The sequence below is a fragment of the Panulirus ornatus genome, chromosome 6 (genome assembly GCF_036320965.1).
Source record: "Panulirus ornatus isolate Po-2019 chromosome 6, ASM3632096v1, whole genome shotgun sequence".
Lineage (NCBI taxonomy): Eukaryota > Metazoa > Arthropoda > Malacostraca > Decapoda > Palinuridae > Panulirus > Panulirus ornatus.
In genome coordinates, this window is record NC_092229.1 from 36097979 (window position 1) to 36125667 (window position 27689).

The following is a 27689-nucleotide window of genomic DNA, read 5'->3' on the forward strand; positions in this document are numbered from 1 at the left end:
CTTGGCACTACAGTGCGACCCTTGAGCACGACTGTTAGAATTGTGGGTAAAATGACCTGACCTTTACTTGATCCTGAGGGTCGAGTCAAGTGCCAGGCCATCATACACAAGGGTATTGTCCTTACGTTCAAGATGTTCATCATTAAGACCAGGGACGAATCCCTGCGTTTTCTGTACGTATGTGTGTGTGTGTGTGTGTGTGTGTGTGTGTGTGTGTGTGTGTGTGTGTGTGTGTGTGTGTGTGTGTCAAGCAGGGTGTTCGTGAGGATCTCGGAGTTAATAACATGTCGCTTCATCCCACAGACAAACCACACAACCCTATGATCAACGCTGGCGCCATCATGACTGCCGCACTCCTGAAGGTGAGTGTTTACTCCCAGCCAACCTTACCTCGCTACCACATGCCTCATGTTGCTCCCCGTCACCAGTCCCAGGCGCACCTCACCTCCTCCCTCATCCTGCTGTGTGTGCCTAGCAGTGCCTGGCGTATTTAGGTACTCCCTCCTCACCCCGTCGTATCACCCCACCCTCACTACCTCCAAATGCCACACACCAAGTGTCACACCCTTCAGGTGCCATACCCTCTAACTGACACACCTCCAAGTACCGCTCCCTCCAAGTGTCCCATCCTCAAAGTGCAGACATCCTCCAAACGCCACATCCGTTAAGTGCGATACTCGTAAAGTACTACACCCTCCAAGTGCCTACCCTTCAAATGCTACACTTTTCAGCAGATACGACCTCTACTTTACTGTTTCCCCACTATAGTTACTGTCTCCCATCGTAGTTTACTGTCTCTCTCCACCATAGTCGACTGTCTCTCTACCAAAGCCTGCTCTCTCTCTTACTGTTTTCCCTGCAATAGTTTGCTGTCTCCTCCTAGCATAGTTTACAGTCTGTCCCCATAACAGTTTGCTGTCTCTCCCCATCATAGTTTACTGTCTCTCCTCGCCGTAGTTTACAGGCACCTTCGTCATAGATTACACTATTTCCCTACCTTAGTATTATCTCTCCTTTCCATCGATTACTGTCTGTCCTCACCATAGTTTACTGTCTCTCCTCACCATAGTTTTCTGTCTCTCCTCACCATAGTTTACTGTCTCTCCTCACCATAGTTTACTGTCTCTCCTCACCATAGTTTACTATCTCTCCTCACCATAGTTTACTGTCTCTCCTCACCATAGTTTACTGTCTCTCCTCACCACATTTTACTGTCTCTCCTCACCATAGTTTACTATCTCTCCTCACCATAGTTTACTGTCTCTCCTCACCATAGTTTACTGTCTCTCCTCACCATAGTTTACTGTCTCTCCTCCCCATAGTTTACTGTCTCTCCTTACCATAGTTTACTGTCTCTCCTCACCATAGTTTACTGTCTCTCCTCACCATAGTTTACTGTCTCTCCTCACCATAGTTTACTGTCTCTCCTCACCATAGTTTACTGTCTCTCCTCACCATAGTTTACTGTCTCTCCTCACCACAGTTTACTGTCTCTCCTCACCATAGTTTACTGTCTCTCCTCACCATAGTTTACTGTCTCTCCTCACCATAGTTTACTGTCTCTCCTCACCACAGTTTACTGTCTCTCCTCACCATAGTTTACTGTCTCTCCTCACCATAGTTTACTGTCTCTCCTCACCATAGTTTACTGTCTCTCCTCACCATAGTTTACTGTCTCTCCTCACCATAGTTTACTGTCTCTCCTCACCATAGTTTACTGTCTCTCCTCACCATAGTTTACTGTCTCTCCTCACCATAGTTTACTGTCTCTCCTCACCATAGTTTACTGTCTCTCCTCACCATAGTTTACTGTCTCTCCTCACCATAGTTTACTGTCTCTCCTCACCATAGTTTACTGTCTCTCCTCACCATAGTTTACTGTCTCTCCTCACCATAGTTTACTGTCTCTCCTCACCATAGTTTACTGTCTCTCCTCACCATAGTTTACTGTCTCTCCTCACCATAGTTTACTGTCTCTCCTCACCATAGTTTACTGTCTCTCCTCACCATAGTTTACTGTCTCTCCTCACCATAGTTTACTGTCTCTCCTCACCATAGTTTACTGTCTCTCCTCACCATAGTTTACTGTCTCTCCTCACCATAGTTTACTGTCTCTCCTCACCATAGTTTACTGTCTCTCCTCACCATAGTTTACTGTCTCTCCTCACCATAGTTTACTGTCTCTCCTCACCATAGTTTACTGTCTCTCCTCACCATAGTTTACTGTCTCTCCTCACCACAGTTTACTGTCTCTCCTCACCATAGTTTACTGTCTCTCCTCACCATAGTTTACTGTCTCTCCTCACCATAGTTTACTGTCTCTCCTCACCATAGTTTACTGTCTCTCCTCACCATAGTTTACTGTCTCTCCTCACCAGAGTTTACTGTCTCTCCTCACCACAGTTTACTGTCTCTCCTTACCATAGTTTACTGTCTCTCCTCACCATATTTTATAGTGTCTCCTCCCCATAGTTTACTGTCTCTCCTCACCATATTTTATTGTCTCTCCTCTTCATAGTTTACTGTCTCTCCTCACCATAGTTTACTGTCTCTCCTCACCATAGTTTACTGTCTCTCCTCGCCATAGTTTACTGTCTCTCCTCACCACATTTTACTGTCTCTCCTCACCACAGTTTACTGTCTCTCCTCACCATAGTTTACTGTCTCTCCTCACCATAGTTTACTGTCTCTCCTCACCATAGTTTACTGTCTCTCCTCACCACAGTTTACTGTCTCTCCTCACCATAGTTTACTGTCTCTCCTCACCATAGTTTACTGTCTCTCCTCACCATAGTTTACTGTCTCTCCTCACCACAGTTTACTGTCTCTCCTCACCATAGTTTACTGTCTCTCCTCACCACAGTTTACTGCCTCTCCTCACCACAGTTTACTGTCTCTCCTTACCATAGTTTACTGTCTCTCCTCACCATATTTTATAGTCTCTCCTCCCCATAGTTTACTGTCTCTCCTCACCATAGTTTACTGTCTCTCCTCACCATAGTTTACTGTCTCTCCTCACCATAGCTTACTGTCTCTCCTCACCATAGTTTACTGTCTCTCCTCGCCATATTTTATTGTCTCTCCTCTTCATAGTTTACTGTCCCCTCACCATAGTTTACTGTCTCTCCTCACCATAGTTTACTGTCTCTCCTCACCATAGTTTACTGTCTCTCCTCTTCATAGTTTACTGTCTCTCCTCACCATAGTTTACTGTCTCTCCTCACCACAGTTTACTGTCTCTCCTCACCATAGTTTACTGAAGCCTACACCATATATCACACTGTTTCCCTAACATAATTCACTGTCTCTCCCCACCATATTTTACTAACACCCACTTCACAGATTGTCTCTCTCCACTATAAGTTGCTGACTCTCATACCACAGATTACTGTCTCTTCCTATCATCGTGTACTGTCTCTCCCCATCATAGATTACTATCTCTACAGTATACACTATAGGTTTCTGTCTTTCCCCACCATAGTTTACTTTCTCTTCCTACCATATATTTTTGTCTCTCCCTTCCGCAGTTCCCTGTCTCTCAACTTAGTTTACTATATCTCCCCGTCATAGTTTACTACCTCTCCCCACCATAGTTTATTGTCTCTCGCTATCATACTTTACTGCTTAAGAGTGATTTTTAAATAGAACATAATCGAGTATTTTAGCAGATTAGTGAAATTATTGCTTAACTTTGTCAAAGTTTTGATAAAATCATATGTATATTTTTCTCTGATAGAAATATGTAATCATACATATTCAAAGTACAGAAACAGTACAGTATGTATATGAACACTCACACGCACCCAGGGAACTCAACAATTTCGACGAAAACCAAAATTTGGACATGGGCTTCAGCAGGTATGAACCAGGGAAGGTTCTGTGTATGTTAAGGCAGTAGGAACAGGGGTACCAGTTGCCTCATCTACGTGACAAGGTTTAAGAGGCAAGAGAGGTTCAGTAAGAGATGTCAAAAGGCAAAGAAGCTTTGCGATGTGCTGGGATAAAGATATATGTAGCATCTCAACCATCCAGCGCTAGAGAGACGTTAAAACAAAGAAACAAGTACAGTGGGATGAGAAGAAGCAACGAAGAAACATTGAAAAAAAAACTGCTGTAGACAAGGCAGGAAAAACTGAAAACTTTACATTTCATCAAGAGTAAATTGCCATCTAAAATGCATCAATTGTCATCTAAAATGCATGTTATGTTATATAAAACAGAGGGAGTCCGAGGGAAGAGCTGTTGAGGATGATGTAAGGATATGCGAGGGACTGAATGGCAGGCGCAAAATTGTTTCTTCACAGCAGCGGAAGACGTTATGGCCCCAACACTAGCGAGGTGTGATGGGGAGGAGCTCTTGGAAAATACTGAGACATCTGTATGATACGTGACCAGAATATGAAAGGGTCATAACCCATTAAAGGCCCATGTGATGAAGCTGAGATGCATTCAACAAACCACTTGATGTATTGTTCAAGATATTGCTGGATATTGTTCAAGATATTGCTGGAGGAAGTATTGTGAACTCCCATACAGAGTTGCCAATGATTCATATATAATCTCTGCAGGATATAAATGGCTGGGTGTCTGCTGGGGTGATATATTTTCTAGGAAATGTGTTTTTGGTGCCTAGGAAGGAGGTGCTGAACTCTGGACCGGTCATCCTGACCAGCGTGGTCTATAAGGTACAGGAAAAGACAGAAGGACAGTTAGAAAGCATAATGAATGACTACTTGCAAAGAACCTCTTCAATTTCTGTGAGAGTGGGCTACGCTCTAGACAAAAGAAGGCTGGATGGACTCTGTGTGTGTGTGAACCACCAGACATCATCTGGCACTTGTCCACCTATGTTTGTGATGATACTGGAAGACAACTTTGACAGATTATTGTAGAGGAAGAGGACAAAGGACGCACGTCAAAGAAATCTCTCGAGATGGTTTAAGGTCAGTAATGGCGTGCCACAGGGTAAGACTGGGACGATTACTTTTCTTAACTGTGTAAATGACTAGCCAGCCAGAGGGATCGTACTCAGTATATTTACGTAAGATGACAAAGTCATAAAAGATCGAGGAGAACTATGTCACTTTGCAAGATATCTAGAGAAGCTTCAAAGCTGATCTGCTACATGGTTGATAACTAGCAAGTGAGGACCTCTTTATGTTTTTGCCTGCCAGCTTCTGCGGACAGTCAGAAATTTCATGAGACGCACACCATAGATTCACTAGAATGAAGACGCTGACCAACTCGCTATTATCCTCTGGACTAACACTCACACCGAGCAGACGCTCCAACAACAACTTCGGAGAACGAAAGTGACATTAGTCAAGGGTGTAACCACTCACCCTCACTGTTTTCCTCTTGTCTTCCTCCCATACTGCTGTCAAACTTTCTTACTTACCAGTTACATATTTCTTTGAAAACACATCACCCCAGCAGACAGCAGTTCATGTCCTGCTGAGAAAATGTACGAAATATTGTCGCTATGGTTGATAGTTAGCCTGGTTACTTACTGGACGTGTCTATAAATATGTCGACTTATTTCCGCTATTTTCCTCTTTGCTTCCACTATATTGCCAACACAACCTTTCCGCTCACTAGTAACATATTGTCCCGGAAATGTATCACATCAGGAGCCAGCAATTGCTGACCCGCCAAGGAGATGGATGAATCATTGGCAACTGCGCTAAGGGGTTTGTTGCCGTGCGTCTGACACTTTCCTTGGCGTGTATAGAGACGGGACTGACAGGATCACTTACTCATTGTAGAAATGATTATGAGATACAGTGAAATATGGCGTCGATACGAGTGTCATCAGGCAGGAATAAGCTGCAGGAATGTGTGTGTATGTGAGAGGCACTTGAGCGTTGCCATCATCCTTAACCTCTTACCTGAGTCCCACCTTGAGAGACAAGTAAAGGAACCAGAGTGTCTGTTGACGAAGATAACATTCAAGTGTCTGCTGACGAAGATAACATTCAAGTGTCTGCTGACGAAGATAACATTCAAGTGTCTGCTGACGAAGATAACATTCAAGTGTCTGCTGACGAAGATAACATTCAAGTGTCTGCTGACGAAGATAACATTCAAGTGTCTGCTGACGAAGATAACATTCAAGTGTCTGCTGACGAAGATAACATTCAAGTGTCTGCTGACGAAGATAACATTCAAGTGTCTGCTGACGAAGATAACATTCAAGTGTCTGCTGACGAAGATAACATTCAAGTGTCTGCTGACGAAGATAACATTCAAGTGTCTGCTGACGAAGATAACATTCAAGTGTCTGCTGACGAAGATAACATTCAAGTGTCTGCTGACGAAGATAACATTCAAGTGTAGGGATATATTCAGCAAAGTGTTCACATCCTCCACCGATTAAGTGAAAATTAGAATATGGTTCTGAAATTTGGTTACTTAATGTAAATTTGGTTACATCATCTAAATTTGGTTACTTCAGCTAAATTTGGTTACTTCATCTAAATTTGGTTACTTCATCTAAATTTGGTTACTTCATCTAAATTTGGTTACTTCATCTAAAGAAACACAAGAATTACGAGACACTGGAAGATAAGAGTTGGTACCAGAGATGTTTACTTTGCCCATCAAGGAAGACAGAAGAGTAAGAGGTGACCTGACTACAATCAATATGTTTTTGAATCAATTAGATGATGTCAACAGTAAACAATTACTTAGATGATGTCAACAATAAACAATTACTTAGATGATGTCAACATTAAACAATTACTTTGATGATGTCAACAATAAACAATTACTTAGATGATGTCAACAATAAACAATTACTTAGATGATGTCAACAATAAACAATTACTTAGATGATGTCAACAATAAGCAATTACTTAGATGATGTCAACAATAAGCAGTTACTTAGATGATGTCAACAATAAACAATTACTTAGATGATGTCAACAATAAACAATTACTTAGATGATGTCAACAATAAGCAGTTACTTAGATGATGTCAACAATAAACAATTACTTAGATGATGTCAACAATAAACAATTACTTAGATGATGTCAACAATAAGCAGTTACTTAGATGATGTCAACAATAAACAATTACTTAGATGATGTCAACAATAAACAATTACTTAGATGATGTCAACAATAAACAGTTACTTAGATGATGTCAACAATAAACAATTACTTAGATGATGTCAACAATAAACAATTACTTAGATGATGTCAACAATAAGCAGTTACTTAGATGATGTCAACAATAAACAATTACTTAGATGATGTCAACAATAAACAATTACTTAGATGATGTCAACAATAAACAATTACTTAGATGATGTCAACAATAAGCAGTTACTTAGATGATGTCAACAATAAACAGTTACTTAGATGATGTCAACAATAAACAATTACTTAGATGATGTCAACAATAAACAATTCACAGTATGTTAGGATAGAAAAATCAAAAGTCATATTAAGAAATTAAGCAAAAAACGTTGAAAAAGATGTAAAGAAGCATTTCTAGTATTAGAGTTGTGGATAAATGGAACATTTGAATAATGAAACCTTGAATGAGAACATCTTTCTGAACATTATAAAACTGTTGTTAGCAGAGCAAATTCTGAAGATGGGAACCACGAGGTTATAAATGTTATCCATTATAATACAGTTAGTTAACCAAAGAAAAATGAGTTATTGGCTTAGGTTGGTGTGTGTGTGTGTGTGTTTGTTTGTATACATACATACATAGGAGTAAAGACATGATACATACATACATGTTAAGACCCGGGAGTAACACAAGTGTGCCCGGTAGAGCCACGTAGTAGTGATGATATGACCTAACCCAGTGTCTCCCTGCCAACAGCCTGAGCTCTCCGCCGCTGACCGCTTCGACTACGTGAGTATCTCGTCCCCACTTTGTTGTACAGCTGTTGTTCTAACCCATTATGCATGACGTCACGCACCCATGACGTCATACATTCCTTGAACACGACTCCACGACCTTTAGGTATGATGACCTGACCTTTCATCTGACCCTCAAGAATCTGGTCAAAGGCCAGGTCATCATAGCCAAGGGTTATGCCTCCGGATCTAAGGTTAAGTAATGACCATATATTGACCTGGTAGTGTGAGGTTGTATAGTTATGACCATATATTGACCTGGTAGTGTGAGGTTGTATAGTCTTGCAACCAGACAGTCTCCTGGTGGGGGGGGTCAGTGTTGTGCGCAGGATACACCACACACCAGGCTACAACACACAAGATCAATCAGTGTTGTCAGCCTACAACCCAGGAGCCTCATTAGTGTTGTCAGCCTACAACCCAGGAGCCTCATCAGTGTTGTCAGCCTACAACCTAGGAGCCTCATCAGTGTTGTCAGCCTACAACCCAGGAGCCTCATCAGTGTTGTCAGGCTACAACCCAGGAGCCTCATCAGTGTTCTTACGCTACAACACAGACATCTACCATTATTGTAGGTTCAAAACAGAACATACTCGCTAGTGCTATAAGTTACAACAAACATAACCTACCAGTGTTGTGAGGTTACAACATCCACCAGTGTTGTAAGGCAACAACACCCATCAGTATCATAAGGCTCTTATGAAACTGTAACACAACAGACCCACCAGTGTTGTCAAACTACAACACAACAAATCCATCAGTGTTGTGAAACTACAACACAAGAGACCCACCAGTGCTATGAAAAAACAACACAACACACCCACCAGTGTTGTGAAGTTCAACATAAAAGATCCATCAGTGTTGTGAAGCTACAACACAACAGACCCACTCGTGATGTGAAGTAACAACAACACCTCAGACAAACCAGTGTTGTGAAGCTCCATTAGACAACAAACCCAACAGTGTTGTAAAGTTACAACACAACAGACCTACCAATGTTTTGAAGCTACAACACAGCAGACCTACCACAGTTATGAAGCTATAACCCAACAGACCCACCAGTGTTATGAAGCTACAACCCAACAGACCCACCAGTGTTATGAAGCTATAACTCAACAGACCCACCAGTGCTATGAAGCTACAACCCAAAAGACCCACCAGTGTTATGAAGCTATAACTCAACAGACCCACCAGTGTTGTGAAGCTACAGAACAACCGACCCACCAGTGTTACGAAGCTATAACCAAACAAGCCCACCAGTGTTATGAAGCTACAGCACAACAGACCCACCAGTGTTATGAAGCTACAACCCAAAAGACCCACCAGAGTTATGAAGCTATAACCCAACAGACCCACCAGTGTTATGAAGCTACAACCCAACAGACCCACCAGTGTTATGAAGCTACAACCCAACAGACCCACCAGTGTTATGAAGCTACAACCCAACAGACCCACCAGTTGTTAGGAGCTACCACCCAAGCAGGACCCACCAGTGTTATGAAGCACAACCCAACAGACCCACATTGTTATGGAGCTACAACCCAACAGAACCCACCAGAGTTATGAAGCTAACATCCCAACAGACCCACCAGTGTTATGAAGCTACAACCCCAACAGACCCCACCAGTGTTGTGAAGCTACAACCCAACAGACCCCCACCAGTATGATAAGGGCAACCACCCAACAGACCCACCATTGTTAGGAGCTACAACCCAACAACACACCGAGAGTTATGAAGTCAACATCCCAACAACACCACCTTTGTTAGTGGATCCACAACCCAACAAGACCCACCAGTGTATATGGACCTACAACCCAACAACCGCACCAGTGTTATGAGAGCTACAACCAACAGCCACCAGTGTTAAGGAAGCACCTTAGCAACAGACCCACCATAGGTTATGGAGGCAACAACCCAACAGACCCACCGTGTTATAAGACGCTACAACCCAACAGACCCAACAATTTAGAAAGCTACAACCCAAGAGACCCACCAGTGTTATGAAGCTACAACCCAACAGACCCACCAGTGTTATGAAGCCACAACCAAACAGACCCACCAGTGTTATAAAGCTACAACCCAACAGACCCACCAGTGTTATGAAGCTACAACCCAACAGACCCACCAGTGTTATGAAGCTACAACCCAACAGACCCACCAGTGTTATGAAGCTACAACCCAACAGACCCACCAGTGTTATGGAGCTACAACCCAACAGACCCACCAGTGTTATGGAGCTACAACCCAACAGACCCACCAGTGTTATGAAGCTACATCCCAACAGACCCACCAGTGTTATGGAGCTACAACCCAACAGACCCACCAGTGTTATGAAGCTACAACCCAACAGACCCACCAGTGTTATGAACTACAACCCAAAGACCCACCAGTGTTATGGAGCTACAACCCCAACAGACCCACCAGTGTTATGAAGCTTACATCCCAACAGACCCACCAGTGTTATGGAGCTACAACCCAACAGACCCACCAGAGTTATGTGGAGCTACAACCCAAACAGACCCACCAGTGTTATGAAGGTACAACCCAAGAGACCCACCAGTGTTGTGAAGCTACAACACATCAGACCCACCAGTGTTGTGAAGCTACAACACATCAGACCCACCAGTGTTGTTAAGGTACAACACATCAGACCCATCAGTGTTATGAAGGTACAACACATCAGACCCACCAGTGTTGTGAAGCTACAACACATCAGACCCACAGTGTTGTGAAGGTACAACACATCAGACCACCAGTGTTGTGAAGGTACAACACATCAGACCCACCAGTGTTGTGAAGGTACAACACATCAGACCCACCAGTGTTGTGAAGGTACAACACATCAGACCCACCAGTGTTGTGAAGGTACAACACATCAGACCCACCAGTGTTGTGAAGGTACAACACATCAGACCCACCAGTGTTGTGAAGGTACAACACATCAGACCCACCAGTGTTGTGAAGGTACAACACATCAGACCCACCAGTGCTGTGAAGCTACAACACATCAGACCCACCAGTGTTGTGAAGCTACAACACATCAGACCCACCAGTGTTGTGAAGGTACAACACATCAGACCCACTTGTGTTATGAAGGTACAACACATCAGACCCACCAGTGTTGTGAAGGTACAACACATCAGACCCACCAGTGTTGTGAAGGTACAACACATCAGACCCACCAGTGTTGTGAAGGTACAACACATCAGACCCACCAGTGTTGTGAAGGTACAACACATCAGACCCACCAGTGTTGTTAAGGTACAGCACATCAGACCCATCAGTGTTATGAAGGTACAACACATCAGACCCACTTGTGTTATGAAGGTACAACACATCAGACCCACCAGTGTTGTGAAGGTACAACACATCAGACAAACCAGTGTTGTGAAGGTACAACACATCAGACCCACCAGTGTTGTGAAGGTACAACACATCAGACCCACCAGTGTTGTTAAGGTACAACACATCAGACCCACCAGTGTTGTGAAGCCACAACACATCAGACCCACCAGTGTTGTGAAGGTACAACACATCAGACCCACCAGTGTTGTGAAGGTACAACACATCAGACCCACCAGTGTTGTGAAGGTACAACACATCAGACCCACCAGTGTTGTGAAGGTACAACACATCAGACCCACCAGTGTTGTGAAGGATCAACACATCAGACCCACCACTGTTGTGAAGGTACAACACATCAGACCCACCAGTGTTGTTAAGGTACAACACATCAGACCCACTTGTGTTATGAAGGTACAACACATCAGACCCACCAGTGTTGTGAAGGTACAACACATCAGACCCACCAGTGTTGTGAAGGTACAACACATCAGACCCACCAGTGTTGTGAAGGTACAACACATCAGACCCACCAGTGTTATGAAGGTACAACATATCAGACCCACCAGTGTTATGAAAGACAACACATCAAACCCCCCAGTGTTGTGAAGGTACAACACATCAGACCCACCAGTGTTATGAAGGTACAACACATCAGACCCACCAGTGTTGTGAAGGTACAACACATCAGACCCACCAGTGTTGTGAAGGTACAACACATCAGACCCACCAGTGTTGTGAAGGTACAACACATCAGACCCACCAGTGTTATGAAGCTACAACACATCAGACCCACCAGTGTTGTGAAGGTACAACACATCAGACCCACCAGTGTTGTGAAGGTACAACACATCAGACCCACCAGTGTTGCTGAAGGTACAACACATCAGACCCACCAGTGTTGTGAAGGTACAACACATCAGACCCACCAGTGTTGTGAAGGTACAACACATCAGACCCACCAGTGGTGTGAAGGTACAACACATCAGACCCACCAGTGTTATGAAGGTACAACACATCAGACCCATCAGTGTTATGAAGGTACAACACATCAGACCCATCAGTGTTATGAAGGTACAACACATCAGACCCACCAGTGTTGTGAAGGTACAACACATCAGACCCACCAGTGTTGTTAAGGTACAACACATCAGACCCACCAGTGTTGTGAAGGTACAACACATCAGACCCACCTGTGTTATGAAGGTACAACACATCAGACCCACCAGTATTGTTAAGGTACAACACATCAGACCCATCAGTGTTATGAAGGTACAACACATCAGACCCACCAGTGGTGTGAAGGTACAACACATCAGACCCACCAGTGGTGTGAAGGTACAACACATCATACCCATCAGTGTTATGAAGGTACAACACATCAGACCCACCAGTGTTGTGAAGGTACAACACATCAGACCCATCAGTGTTATGAAGGTACAACACATCAGACCCACCAGTGGTGTGAAGGTACAACACATCAGACCCATCAGTGTTATGAAGGTACAACACATCAGACCCATCAGTGTTATGAAGGTACAACACATCAGACCCACCAGTGTTGTTAAGGTACAACACATCAGACCCATCAGTGTTATGAAGGTACAACACATCAGACCCACCAGTGTTGTGAAGATGCAACACATCAGACCCACCAGTGTTATGAAAGACAACACATCAAACCCCCCAGTGTTGTGAAGGTACAACACATCAGACCCACCAGTGTTATGAAGGTACAACACATCAGACCCACCAGTGTTGTGAAGGTACAACACATCAGACCCACCAGTGTTGTTAAGGTACAACACATCAGACCCACCAGTGTTGTGAAGGTACAACACATCAGGCCCACCAGTGGTGTGAAGGTACAACACATCAGACCCACCAGTGGTGTGAAGGTACAACACATCAGACCCACCAGTGTTGTGAAAGTACAACACATCAGACCCACCAGTGTTGTGAAGGTACAACACATCAGACCCACCAGTGTTGTGAAGGTACAACACATCAGACCCACCAGTGTTAAGGTACAACACATCAGACCCACCAGTGTTGTGAAGGTACAACACATCAGACCCACCAGTGGTGTGAAGGTACAACACATCAGACCCATCAGTGTTATGAAGGTACAACACATCAGACCCACCAGTGTTGTTAAGGTACAACACATCAGACCCACCAGTGTTGTGAAGGTACAACACATCAGACCCATCAGTGTTGTGAAGGTACAACACATCAGACCCACCAGTGTTGTGAAGGTACAACACATCAGACCCACCAGTGTTGTGAAGGTACAACACATCAGACCCACCAGTGTTGTTAAGGTACAACACATCAGACCCATCAGTGTTATGAAGGTACAACACATCAGACCCACCAGTGTTGTGAAGGTACAACACATCAGACCCACCAGTGTTGTGAAGGTACAACACATCAGACCCACCAGTGTTATGAATGTACAACATATCAGACCCACCAGTGTTATGAAAGACAACACATCAAACCCCCTAGTGTTGTGAAGGTACAACACATCAGACCCACCAGTGTTATGAAGGTACAACACATCAGACCCACCAGTGTTGCGAAGGTACAACACATCAGACCCACCAGTGTTGTGAAGGTACAACACATCAGACTCACCAGTGTTAAGGTACAACACATCAGACCCACCAGTGTTGTGAAGGTACAACACATCAGACCCACCAGTGGTGTGAAGGTACAACACATCAGACCCATCAGTGTTATGAAGGTACAACACATCAGACCCACCAGTGTTGTGAAGGTACAACACATCAAACCCATCAGTGTTGTGAAGGTACAACACATCAGACCCACCAGTGTTGTGAAGGTACAACACATCAGACCCACCAGTGTTGTTAAGGTACAACACATCAGACCCATCAGTGTTATGAAGGTACAACACATCAGACCCACCAGTGTTGTGAAGGTACAACACATCAGACCCACTTGCGTTATGAAGGTACAACACATCAGACCCACCAGTGTTGTTAAGGTACAACACATCAGACCCATCAGTGTTATGAAGGTACAACACATCAGAACCACCAGTGGTGTGAAGGTACAACACATCAGACCCACCAGTGGTGTGAAGGTACAACACATCAGACCCATCAGTGTTATGAAGGTACAACACATCAAACCCACCAGTGTTGTGAAGGTACAACACATCAGACCCATCAGTGTTATGAAGGTACAACACATCAGACCCACCAGTGGTGTGAAGGTACAACACATCAGACCCATCAGTGTTATGAAGGTACAACACATCAGACCCATCAGTGTTATGAAGGTACAACACATCAGACCCACCAGTGTTGTTAAGGTACAACACATCAGACCCATCAATGTTATGAAGGTACAACACATCAGACCCACCAGTGTTGTGAAGATGCAACACATCAGGCCCACCAGTGTTATGAAACTACAACACATCAGACCCACAAGTGTTAAGGTACAACACATCAGACCCACCAGTGTTATGAAGGTACAACACATCAGACCCACCAGTGTTGTTAAGGTACAACACATCAGACCCATCAGTGTTATGAAGGTACAACACATCAGACCCACCAGTGTTGTTAAGGTACAACACATCAGACCCATCAGTGTTATGAAGGTACAACACATCAGACCCACCAGTGTTGTGAAGATGCAACACATCAGGCCCACCAGTGTTATGAAACTACAACACATCAGACCCACCAGTGTTGTGAAGGTACATCTGACAGTGGGCCTACCAGTGTTGTCAACCCATAAGATCCATCAGGGTTGTGAGGTTGTAACATTACACTCATCAGTGTTTTCGGGATTCAATATCCACGAGTGGTGTGAGGCGATAACACCCATCACTGTTGTGATACTATACTACAACAGATGTACTGCTGTTATAAGGCTTCATCACAACAGAGCCTCAAATTGTTGAGAGGCTGAAATACAATAGTCCCACCAGCGTTTGAAGGCTACAACACAACCCACCCGCAAGTGTTGTGTGGGGGAAAACACCAGATTTGTGAAGCTACAACATTCACCAGTGTTCTAAGGATACAACACAACAAAATAACCATTGTTATGAAGCTGCAGTGCAAAGACCCATCAGTGTTGTGAGGTTACAACACTTTCTAGTGTTGTGGGGTTACAACACCTAGTGTTGTGGGGTTAAAACACCTACTGTTGTGGGTTACAACACCTTCTATTGTTGTGGGGTTACAACACCTTCTAGTGTTGTGGGGTTACAACACCTAGTGTTGTGGGGTTACAGCACCTTCTAGTGTTTTGAGGTTACAGACCGCAATTGGTGTGGGGGTAAAATTGCCACCTGTTTTGTCCAGCTGCAACACCTGTTAGTGTTGTAAACTGCAACACAAAAATCCTACCAGTGTTGTAAAGCTACAACACAAATGACTCATTATTGTGAGGCTATAACACCTATCAGTATTATAAGCTACAACATAACAGAGCAATTAGTGTTGTAAGGCTACATCACCTACCCGTGTTGTGAGGGTACAACACAACATAAACCAGTTTTATCAGCCTGAAATACCGCAGTCCCATCAGTGTTGTATAGGCGCAACACAACAGACCCACCAGTACTGTGAGGGAGGAAACAGCTGAGGAAATGTAGTGGGAATGGGAGGGATTTCGGGAAGCTGTGTTTATAGTGCATAAGAAGTGTGAGGCATGCGGGAGGAGGGGGGGTGAGTGGTGGGATGAGGGGGTTAAGGAAGGTTGGGGGGGCAGTGAGTGGTGGGTTGAGGGGGTTAAGGCGGTTGCAGAAGAGAAAACAGAAGTGTAGTGACGGTGTGTGAGGAGCGGTAGATCACGTGTTGGGCTCAGCTGTGGATAAGAACTCTGGTTTGGAAGCATTAATCATGGTAGCTGGAGAGCGGATGTGAGGAAATGACACTTCTTTTCTGGCGCTGCTTTACTGTGCGGGAAATGATAAGTATCATATATATATATATATATATATATATATATATATATATATATATATATATATATATATATATATATATATATATATATATATATATATATATATATATATATATATATATATATATATATATATATATATATATATATATCGCTCCAATTCACTCTATTCCTTGCCCTCGTTTCACCCTCCTGCATGTTCAGGCCCCGATCACACAAAATCTTTTTCACTCCATCTTTCCACCTCCAATTTGGTCTCCCTCTTCTCCTCGTTCCCTCCACCTCCGACACATATATTCTCTTGGTCAATCTTTCCTCACTCATTCTCTCCATGTGCCCGAACCATTTCAAAACACCCTCTTCTGCTCTCTCAACCACGCTCTTTTTATTTCCACACATCTCTCTTACCCTTACATTACTTACTCGATCAAACCACCTCACACCACACATTGTCCTCAAACATCTCATTTCCAGCACATCCACCCTCCTGCGCACAACTCTATCCATAGCCCACGCCTCGCAACCATACAACATTGTTGGAACCACTATTCCTTCAAACATACCCATTTTTGCTTTCCGAGATAATGTTCTCGACTTCCACACATTCTTCAAGGCCCCCAGGATTTTCGCCCCCTCCCCCACCCTATGATCCACTTCCGCTTCCATGGTTCCATCCGCTGCCAGATCCACTCCCAGATATCTAAAACACTTCACTTCCTCCAGTTTTTCTCCATTCAAACTCACCTCCCAATTGACTTGACCCTCAACCCTACTGTACCTAATAACCTTGCTCTTATTCACATTTACTCTTAACTTTCTTCTTTCACACACTTTACCAAACTCAGTCACCAGCTTCTGCAGTTTCTCACATGAATCAGCCACTAGCGTTGTATCATCAGCGAACAACAACTGACTCATTTCCCAAGCTCTCTCATCCCCAACAGACTTCATACTTGCCCCTCTTTCCAAAACTCTTGCATTCACCTCCCTAACAACCCCATCCATAAACAAATTAAACAACCATGGAGACATCACACACCCCTGCCGCAAACCTACATTCACTGAGAACCAATCACTTTCCTCTCTTCCTACACTTACACATGCCTTACATCCTCGATAAAAACTTTTCACTGCTTCTAACAACTTGCCTCCCACACCATATATTCTTAATACCTTCCACAGAGCATCTCTATCAACTCTGTCATATGCCTTCTCCAGATCCATAAATGCTACATACAAATCCATTTGCTTTTCTAAGTATTTCTCACATACATTCTTCAAAGCAAACACCTGATCCACACATCCTCTACCACTTCTGAAACCACACTGCTCTTCCCCAATCTGATGCTCTGTGCATGCCTTCACCCTCTCAATCAATACCCTCCCATATGATTTACCAGGAATACTCAACAAACTTATACCTCTGTAATTTGAGCACTCACTCTTATCCCCTTTGCCTTTGTACAATGGCACTATGAATCAGGGCATGTGAAGCGTCTCGGGTAAACCATGGAAAGCTGTGTAGGTATGTATATCTGCGTGTGTGGACGTATGTATATACATGTGTATGGGGGTTGGTTGGGCCATTTCTTTCGTCTGTTTCCTTGCGCTACCTCGCAAACGCGGGAGACAGCGGCAAAAAAAAAAATATATATATATATATATATATATATATATATATATATATATATATATATATATCAATTTGATCCGTGTTTCTGCTGTATCTATTGATCATTGTTAGTAGAGTTTGACCACAGATGGTAGACAACACTACTAGCCTTAGAAGGAAGATGGTTATCTCCACTTTATAATCCTAAACAAAAATACATCATTAAGGCTGATGATAGAAAAAAAAAAACTATAAATTCACTGGAAAATTGAACATAAGTAAATGATTTTTGTTTATGTAAAGGTAATATACTAAAAACGTTGGCATGTTAGGTGTTCAACATGTACAAGCGGCTGGCGGGCGGGGAGTACCTGGGCTTCAACAATGCTGTCTTCCTGTCGGAGAAGGAGTGCGCGGACAGGAACTTCGCCCTGGCCTACTTCATGAGGGAGAACAAGTGCTTCCCTGAGGGCACCCGCCTCCACGAGACACTGGACTTCTACTTCCAAGTAAGACGCTAGTGAAGGTGGCTGGTGTCACCCAGGAAGATGGAATGTGGAAGTGGCTAATGTTAGGAGGAATCAATGTTAGTTGAGGAAAGTAGACGGGTTTAACCCACCTTGGTCGTGTGAAATTAGAGTTGGTATTTACTCAGAGAACAGTTGGTATGCAATTCATATGGAAGATGTTCAGTCAGGTTTTTACAGTTTTTGAATGAGTCTCTCTTAATGTTTATGTCATCATTATTGGTTTTTCTTTGTTTATATAAGAGAAGTGTGTGTCAAGCTGCGGTCATGACACTTTGTACAATATGTTTGATGTGTGTGTGTGTGTGTTGCAGCTGTGTTCACTAGAGATAACAGCGGAGTCTGGTGCGATCATGGCGGCCACCTTAGCCAACGGTGGCATCAATCCACTCACAGGCGACCCAGTACTTACTGTGGACGCTGTCAGGAACACGCTAACCCTCATGCACTCCTGTGGCATGTACAACTACTCCGGCCAGTTTGCATTTAAGGTAAGTTGTCGTATAGTACCTCCACGACATAGATATATTAGTATCCCCTTTTTACTGTTCGTAGACAACATTTTAGTCTCCCACCTTGATTTGAAGCCAGACGTAACAAGGACAATACTGCTGTGGGTTATACTGCTGTGGATTTATTTGTGGTAATCTTGCAGGTGTGGCTCAGGCCTCACCGTCGGGCTGTGGTTCGACAAACACTCAGTCTGTTATATAAATCATTCACATCTTACATGAATCATACAAATGGTTACAGTTAAGTTACTACCGTCAAGATGACTGATGTGTGCCATATCCAACAGGTTGGCTTGCCATCGAAGTCAGGTGTGTCGGGTTGCGTCCTGCTGGTGATCCCCAACACGCTGGGCATCTGCCTGTGGTCGCCTTCGCTCGACATCAACGGCAACTCGTGTCGTGGTGTCCAGTTCTGTATGGTAAGTTGAGCGCTGCCCACTCATGCAAGACCGGCACCACTATGTTACTCACGGCATTATTATATATACATCATGTATGTAGTTACTTATGGAACACAAGAACACTTTGACGGGCCTACTCTCCATGTGGGAACAGACTCCGATGGGCTCCCTTGATATATATATATATATATATATATATATATATATATATAATATTTTTTTTTTTTTTTTTTATATTATATAGATTATATTATATAGATATATATATATATATATATATCTATAATATATATATATATATTATATGTATTTCCCTTTGGATAGGGGAGAGAAAGAATACTTCCACGTTTCCTGCGTGTGTAGAAGGCGAGCGTAAAAGGGAAGGGAGCGGGGGGCTGGAAATCCTCCCTTCTTTTTTTTTTTTCCAAAGGAACGAAAGAGAAGAGGGGCTGGATGAGGATGTTCCTCAGAGGCCCGTCCTCGGTTCTTACGCTACCTCGCTGACGCCGGGAAATGGCGAATAGGATATGAAGAAGAAAATAATATATTATCTATATATATTTTATATATATTATATATAGTATTATGATTCTATATATATATAGTCTATATATCTACTATATATATTAGAAGGGTAGTGAGTGGTGGGATGATGAAGTTAGAGTATTAGTGAAAGAGAAGAGAGAGGCATTTGGACGATTTTTTGGAGGGAAAAAATGAAATTGAGTGGGAGATGTATAAAAGAAAGAGACAGGAGTCAAGAGAACGATGCACGAGGGAAAAAAGGGCCAATGAGAGTTGGAGAGGGAGAGTGTCATCAGATTAACTTTTAGGGGTAAGAATAAAAAGATGTTCTGGAAGGGGGGTAAATAAAGTTGCGTAAGCAAGGGAGCAAATGTGAACTTCAGTGAAGGGGCTCAAATAGGGGAGGATAACAAGTAGATGGTGATGTGAGAAGGAGAGGATGGGGTATAGTGGTATTTTGAAGGTTTGTTGAATGTGTTTGATGATAGAGTGCATTGATATATAGGGGAGCTTTGGTCGAGGTGGTGTGCAAGTGCGAGGGTTTGGAACAATGATTGGTAAACAGAGAAGAGGTAGTAAAGCTTTGCGGACAGATGGGAAAGCCGGCAAGCAGCAGGTTGGATGGTATTGCAGTGCGAATTTATTAAAAAAGGGTGTGACTGTATTGTGTTGACTGGTTGGTAAGGTGTATTTAATGTATGTCTGATCATGGTGAGGTGGCCTGGAGGATTGGCGGACTGCGTGCCTAGTGCCATTGTACAAGGCCAAAAGCGGGATTACGAGTGAGTGCTCAATTACCAGAGGTTATAAGATTTGTTGAGTTATTCCCTGGTAAATATATGGGAGGATATTGATTATTGAGAGGGGGAAGGCTTGTACAGAGCATCAGATTGGGGAAGATGAGCGAGTGGTTTCAGAAGTGGTAGAGGATGTGTGGATCAGGTAGTTTGCTTTGGAGAATGTATGTGAGAAAATACTTGAGAAAAGCAACATGGGATTTGTATGTTCGCAATTTATGGTATCTGGGGACGGATTTGATGAGTTGATAGAGATGCTCTGTTGACGGTTATTTAAGAATATATGGTGTGGGACGGCAAGTTGTGTAGAAAGCATGTGAAAAGTTTCTATCGAGGATTGTAAAGCATGTGTCCGTGTAGGGAAGAGAGGAAAGTGGATTGGGTTCTCAGTGAATGTGTGTTTGATGGCAGGGTGTTGTGATGTTCTTCCATGGTGTTTAATTTGTTTATGGATGGGGTTGGGTTGTTTGGGAGGTGAATGCATGAGTATTTGGATGAGAGGGGCAAGTATGAAGTCTGTTGGGGGATGCAGGACGAGCTTGGGAAGTGGAGATCAGTTGTTGTTCGCTGATGATCCGCGCTGGTGGTGATTCATGTGAGAAACTTTGCAGAACTGGTGTACGGATGTTTTGGTATAAAGTGTGTGAAGAGAAAGTTAAGAGTAAATGTGAATAAGAAGCAAGAGGTTATTAGTTACTGTAGGGTTGAGGGTCAGTCAATTGGAGGTGAGTTTGAATGGAGATATAAACTGGAGAAGTGAAGTGTTTTAGATATCTGTGGAGGGAGCTGGCAGCGGATGGAACCATGGAAGCTCGGAAGTGGATCATAGGGTGGGGGGGGGAGGCGAAAATTCTGGGAGCCTTGACGAATGTGTGGGGAAATCGAGGAAATTATCTCCGGAACTCAAAAATGGGTATTGTTAGGAAGGAATAGTGGTTCAAACCAATGTTGTATGGTGGCGAGGCGTGAGGTCTATGGTAGGTTGTAGCGCTGGAGGCTGGATGGCTGGAACTGGAGATGTTTGAGGACAGTGTGTGGTGGTGAGGTGGTTTGATCGAGTAAGTAACGTAAGGGTAAGTGAGATGTGTGGAAATAAAAATAGCAGTGGTTGAGAGAGCAGAGAGAGGGTGTATTGAAAGTGGTTCGGGCACATTGGAGGAGAAATGAGTGAGGAAAGATTGACAAGAGACTTCTGGTCGGAGGTGGAGGGAACGAGGAGAAGAGGGTACAGGACCAATGTTGGATGGTGGAAAGATGGAGTTTGGAAAAGTTTATGTGTGATCGGGGCCTGAACATGTAGGAGGGTTGAAAGGAGGGAAGGCATAGAGTGAAGTCAGCGGAGCGAATGTGGTATACCGGGGTGGACGTTGTTAGTCCAGTGGATTGATCAAGGCAATGTGAAGCGTTGGGTTGGTCTAACCATGGGAATGCGTTGTTTTTTAGGTATTGTATATTTGTCGTGTGTGGACGGTATGTGTATTACATTCGTGTATGGGGCGTGGGTGATGGAGCCCTTTTTTCTTTCGTCTGTTGTCCTTTGCGCCCTACCTGCAATACGCGGGAGGACAAGTCGGCAGGAAAAAAAAAAACAAAAAAAAAATAGATTATATAAAATATATATATATATATTATAGTAGTATATAGTAGTATATTATATATTTTTTTTTTTTTTTAATTCAAGCTCAAAGTTTGTTTTCTAAATTGTTTCGTTCATTTTCCTATGTCTATATATGTATGTGTGTGTGTGTTGTGTGTATGTGCGTAGTGTATGTGTGTATGTGTGTGTGTGTGTATATGTATTATTTATATATGTACTATTATCCCTGGGGATAGGGGTGAAAGAATACTTCACCGTATTCCTCGCAGTTGTCGGTGAGAAAGCGTACTAGGAGGGGACGGGGCGAGGGGGGCCGGAAATTCCTCCCCTCCTGATGTATTAACTTTCTAAAATGGGCAACAGAAGAAGGATGCACGCGGGGCTGAGCATCCTCCTCGAAGGCTCGTCGAGTGGGGACCTAAATGGTGTGGTGGATGTAACCAAGCTGTGAAAAAGGAGAGAATAGGTAGTATGTTTGAGGAAAGGAACTGGATGTTTTTGGCTTTTGTGAGTGAACCGCTGTGTGTCAAGGGTTAAAGGGCTGCGTGGTTTGGCAATGTTCTCGGGGGTGAGTCAGGGGTTAGTGAGAGGACTAAGAGCAAGGAAGAGTAGCAATACTCTGAAACAGGAGTTGTGGGAGTATGTATAGATGTAAGAAAGAAAAATTCCGATTAAATGGGTAAAAATTGAAGTTGATGGGGGAGGGTGGTGATTATTGGTGCATAGGCACCTGGGCATGAGAAGAAGACCCTGAAGGCAAGTTTTTTTGGGGAGCAGCTTTTTTGGATTTTTTTTGGTTAGCGTTTTGATGCACGAAGGGTTATGTGATGGGTGTTTTGAATGCAAAGGTGAGTAATGTGGCATTTGAGGGAATAATTGGTATGCGGGGGTGGTCATGTTGAAATGGAAAGGGTGAGAGCTTTTTAGATTATGTGGTGAAAAAGGATTTTTTTTGTTTGGGAAAAAAATCCCTGTTTTAAAAAGCGAGTATACTATTTTATCCCTTATGTAAGGGGAGAGATGGCCAGAGATCGTTTTTGGATTACTTTTTTAATTGACAGGCGTGCGAAAAGAAAAATTTTTGGGGTTTTAAAATGTTGAGAGGTGCAACTGGGGGTGTTAAATCATTATCTTGTGGGGCAAGGTGAGATTAGTAGGGTTTTTCCCAGAAAAGGGAGGAATTTTGGGGGTAAAAGGAAGGTGGTAGGGGAATTTAGCTTGGGAAGGAGACTGTGTGGGGAAAGTACCAGGGAGACTTTGACAAATGGAAAAAATTTTTTGGAAAACCCATGGAAGAAAGGGGGAGTGGGGGGGGAATGGGATGAATTGGGGAAATTTAGTGATGGATTGCGCAAAAGTGCTTGTGGCAGAGAAGGGGGGGGTGGGGCTGTTTTAGAAAGGGTAGTTAGTGGGGATGAGAATAAGGGGCTTAGTAAAAGAAGAAGAGAGAGCTTTTTGGCCCATTTGGAGGGGGGGAAAAAGCAATTGATGGGAGAAGTATAAAAAAAGAGACAGGAGGTCAAGAGAAAAGGTCAAGAGGTGAAAAAAAGGCAAATGAGAGTGGGGTGAGAACTACAGGAAATTTTTTGGGGGAAAAAAAGATGGGTTTTGGAAGGGGTAATAGGTGCGTTTTGACAAGGGAAACAATGGGGAAAATTAAATGAAGGGCCGGGAATGGGGAGGTGTAACAAGTAGTGGTGATGTTGGGGGGGAATGGAATGAGTATTTGAAGGTTTTTTTGAATGTGTTGATGCAGGGGGGGGGATATAGTGTGTTGGTCGAGGTGGTGGCCAAAGTTTAAGGGTTAGGGAAAATGTTTTTGGGAACAAGAAGAGGGAGTAAAAACTGGGGAGGTGAAAGCCGCAAGGGGCAGGTTGGATGGTTTGCGTGGAATTTATTAAAAAAGGGGGTGACTGTATTTTTGCTGGTGGAGGGTTTTTTATGTATGTATGACCCCATGGGGAGGGCCTTTAGGTTTGCGGAATGCGTCAGTGCCATGTACAAAGGCAAGGGGGTAAGAGTGGGGTCTCAATTACAGAGGTATAAGTTTGTTGAGTATTCCTGGGAAATTTTATGGGAGGGTATGATTAGAGGGGGAAGGCATGTACAGAGCATCAGATTGGGGAAGGCAGTGGGGGGTTTCAAAGTGGTAGGGATGTGTGGGTCGGGGTGGGTTTTTTAAGGGAAAGATGTAGAAATACTAGAAAAGCAATTTGGGTTGGAGTACATTTATGGATCTGGGGAAGGCTTGATAGGTTGAAGAGATGCCTGTGAAGGTATTAAGAATATATGGTGTGGGAGGCAAGTTGTTAGAAGCAGTGAAAAGTTTTTATCGAGGATGTAAGGCATGTGTACGTGTAGGAAGAGAGGAAAGTGATTGGTTCTCAGTGAATGTAGGTTTGCGGCAGGGGTGTGTGATGTCTCCATGGTTGTTTAATTTGTTTATGGATGGGGTTGTTAGGGAGGTGAATGCAAGAGTTTTGGAAAGAGGGGCAAGTATGAAGTCTGTTGGGGATGAGAGAGCTTGGGAAGTGAGTCAGTTGTTGTTCGCTGATGATACAACGCTGGTGGCTGATTCATGTGAGAAACTGCAGAAGCTGGTGACTGAGTTTGGTAAAGTGTGTGAAAGACGAAAGTTAAGAGTAAATGTGAATAAGAGCAAGGATATTAGGTACAGTAGGGTTGAGGGTCAAGTCAATTGGGAGGTGAGTTTGAATGGAGAAAAACTGGAGGAAGTGAAGTGTTTTAGATATCTGGGAGTGGATCTGGCAGCGGATGGAACCATGGAAGCGGAAGTGGATCATAGGGTGGGGGAGGGGGCGAAAATTCTGGGAGCCTTGAAGAATGTGTGGAAGTCGAGAACATTATCTCGGAAAGCAAAAATGGGTATGTTTGAAGGAATAGTGGTTCCAACAATGTTGTATGGTTGCGAGGCGTGGGCTATAGATAGAGTTGTGCGCAGGAGGATGGATGTGCTGGAAATGAGATGTTTGAGGACAATGTGTGGTGTGAGGTGGTTTGATCGAGTGAGTAACGTAAGGGTAAGAGAGATGTGTGGAAATAAAAAGAGCGTGGTTGAGAGAGCTATTCCTTCAAACATACCCATTTTTGCTTTCCGGGATAATGTTCTCGACTTCCACACATTTTTCAAGGCTCCCAAAATTTTCGCCCCCTCCCCCACCCTATGATCCACTTCCGCTTCCATGGTTCCATCCGCTGACAGATCCACTCCCAGATATCTAAAACACTTCACTTCCTCCAGTTTTTCACCATTCAAACTCACCTCCCAATTGACTTGACCCTCAACCCTACTGTACCTAATAACCTTGCTCTTATTCACATTTACTCTTAACTTTCTTCTTCCACACACTTTACCAAACTCAGTCACCAGCTTCTGCAGTTTCTCACATGAATCCGCCACCAGCGCTGTATCATCAGCGAACAACAACTGACTCACTTCCCAAGCTCTCTCATCCCCAACAGACTTCATACTTGCCCCTCTTTCCAAGACTCTTGCATTTACCTCCCTAACAACCCCATCCATAAACAAATTAAACAACCATGGAGACATCACACACCCCTGCCGCAAACCTACATTCACTGAGAACCAATCACTTTCCTCTCTTCCTACACGTACACATGCCTTACATCCTCGATAAAAACTTTTCACTGCTTCTAACAACTTGCCTCCCACACCATATATTCTTAATACCTTCCACAGAGCATCTCTATCAACTCTATCATATGCCTTCTCCAGATCCATAAATGCTACATACAAATCCATTTGCTTTTCTAAGTATTTCTCACATACATTCTTCAAAGCAAACACCTGATCCACACATCCTCTACCACTTCTGAAACCACACTGCTCTTCCCCAATCTGATGCTCTGTACATGCCTTCACCCTCTCAATCAATACCCTCCCATATAATATCTTTTCTTTCTTTCATACTATTCGCCATTTCCCGCATTAGCGAGGTAGCGTTAAGAACAGAGGACTGGGCCTTGGAGGGAATATCCTCACCTGGCCCCCTTCTCTGTTCCTTCTTTTGGAAAATTAAAAGAAAAAAAAAAGAGAGGGGAGGATTTCCAGCCACCCGCTCTCTCCCCTTTTAAGTCGCCTTCTACGACGTGCAGGGAATACGTGGGAAGTGTTCGTTCTCCCCTATCCCCAGGGATGATATATATACATATATATATATATATATATATATATATATTCTTTCTTTTTTCTTTTAAACTATTCGCCATTTCCCGCGTTAGCGAGGTAGCGTTAAGAACAGAGGACTGGGCCTTTTTTGGAATATCCTCACCTGGCCCCCTCTGTTCCTTCTTTTGGAAAATTAAAAAAAAAAAACGAGAGGGGAGGATTTCCAACCCCCCGCTCCCTCCCCTTTTAGTCGCCTTCTACGACACGCAGAGAATACGTGGGAAGTATTCTTAATCCCCTATCCCCAGGGATACAGAATGGAAAAAAGTGAGAACAATGGAAGTAAGGGGAGTGGGGGAGGAATGGGATGTATTTAGGGAATCAGTGATGGATTGCGCAAAAGATGCTTGTGACATGAGAAGAGTGGGAGGTGGTTTGCTTAGAAAGGGTAGTGTGTGGTGGGATGAAGAAGTAAGATTATTAGTGAAAGAGAAGAGAGAGGCATTTGGACGATTTTTGCAGGGAAAAAATGCAATTGAGTGGGAGATGTATAAAAGAAAGAGACAGGAGGTCAAGAGAAAGGTACAAGAGGTGAAAAAGAGGGCAAATGAGAGTTGGGGTGAGAGAGTATCATTAAATTTTAGGGAGAATAAAAAGATGTTCTGGAAGGAGGTAAATAAAGTGCGTAAGACAAGGGAGCAAATGGGAACTTCAGTGAAGGCCGCAAATGGGGAGGTGATAACAAGTAGTGGTGATGTGAGAAGGAGATGGAGTGAGTATTTTGAAGGTTTGTTGAATGTGTTTGATGATAGAGTGGCAGATATAGGGTGTTTTGGTCGAGGTGGTGTGCAAAGTGAGAGGGTTAGGGAAAATGATTTGGTAAACAGAGAAGAGGTAGTAAAAGCTTTGCGGAAGATGAAAGACGGCAAGGCAGCAGGTTTGGATGGTATTGCAGTGGAATTTATTAAAAAAGGTGGTGACTGTATTATTGACTGGTTGGTAAGGTTATTTAATGTATGTATGACTCATAGTGAGGTGCCTGAAGATTGGCGGAATGCGTGCATAGTGCCTTTGTACAAAGGCAAAGGGGATAAGAGTGAGTGCTCAAATTACAGAGGTATAAGTTTGTTGAGTATTCCTGGTAAATTATATGGGAGGGTATTGATTGAGAGGGTGAAGGCATGTACAGAGCATCAGATTGGGGAAGAGCAGTGTGGTTTCAGAAGTGGTAGAGGATGTGTGGATCAGGTGTTTGCTTTGAAGAATGTATGTGAGAAATACTTAGAAAAGCAAATGGATTTGTATGTAGCATTTATGGATCTGGAGAAGGCATATGATAGAGTTGATAGAGATGCTCTGTGGAAGGTATTAAGAATATATGGTGTGGGAGGCAA

The 27689-nt window shown here is 43.4% G+C and overlaps 1 protein-coding gene across 8 annotated transcripts in view; it reads left to right on the forward strand.

Moving 5' to 3' along the window:
- The window catches only part of LOC139749157 (glutaminase kidney isoform, mitochondrial-like), a 488059-nt gene that overhangs the window by 438004 nt on the left and 22366 nt on the right, over positions 1-27689 (forward strand). For all 8 annotated transcript variants that reach the window (XM_071662800.1, XM_071662801.1, XM_071662799.1 and 5 more), the window contains 5 exons: positions 304-362; positions 7838-7870; positions 18119-18295; positions 18628-18804; positions 19113-19244. In XM_071662800.1, coding sequence (XP_071518901.1) covers positions 304-362; positions 7838-7870; positions 18119-18295; positions 18628-18804; positions 19113-19244 — 578 coding nt within the window. The remainder of the gene's footprint in view (positions 1-303; positions 363-7837; positions 7871-18118; positions 18296-18627; positions 18805-19112; positions 19245-27689) is intronic.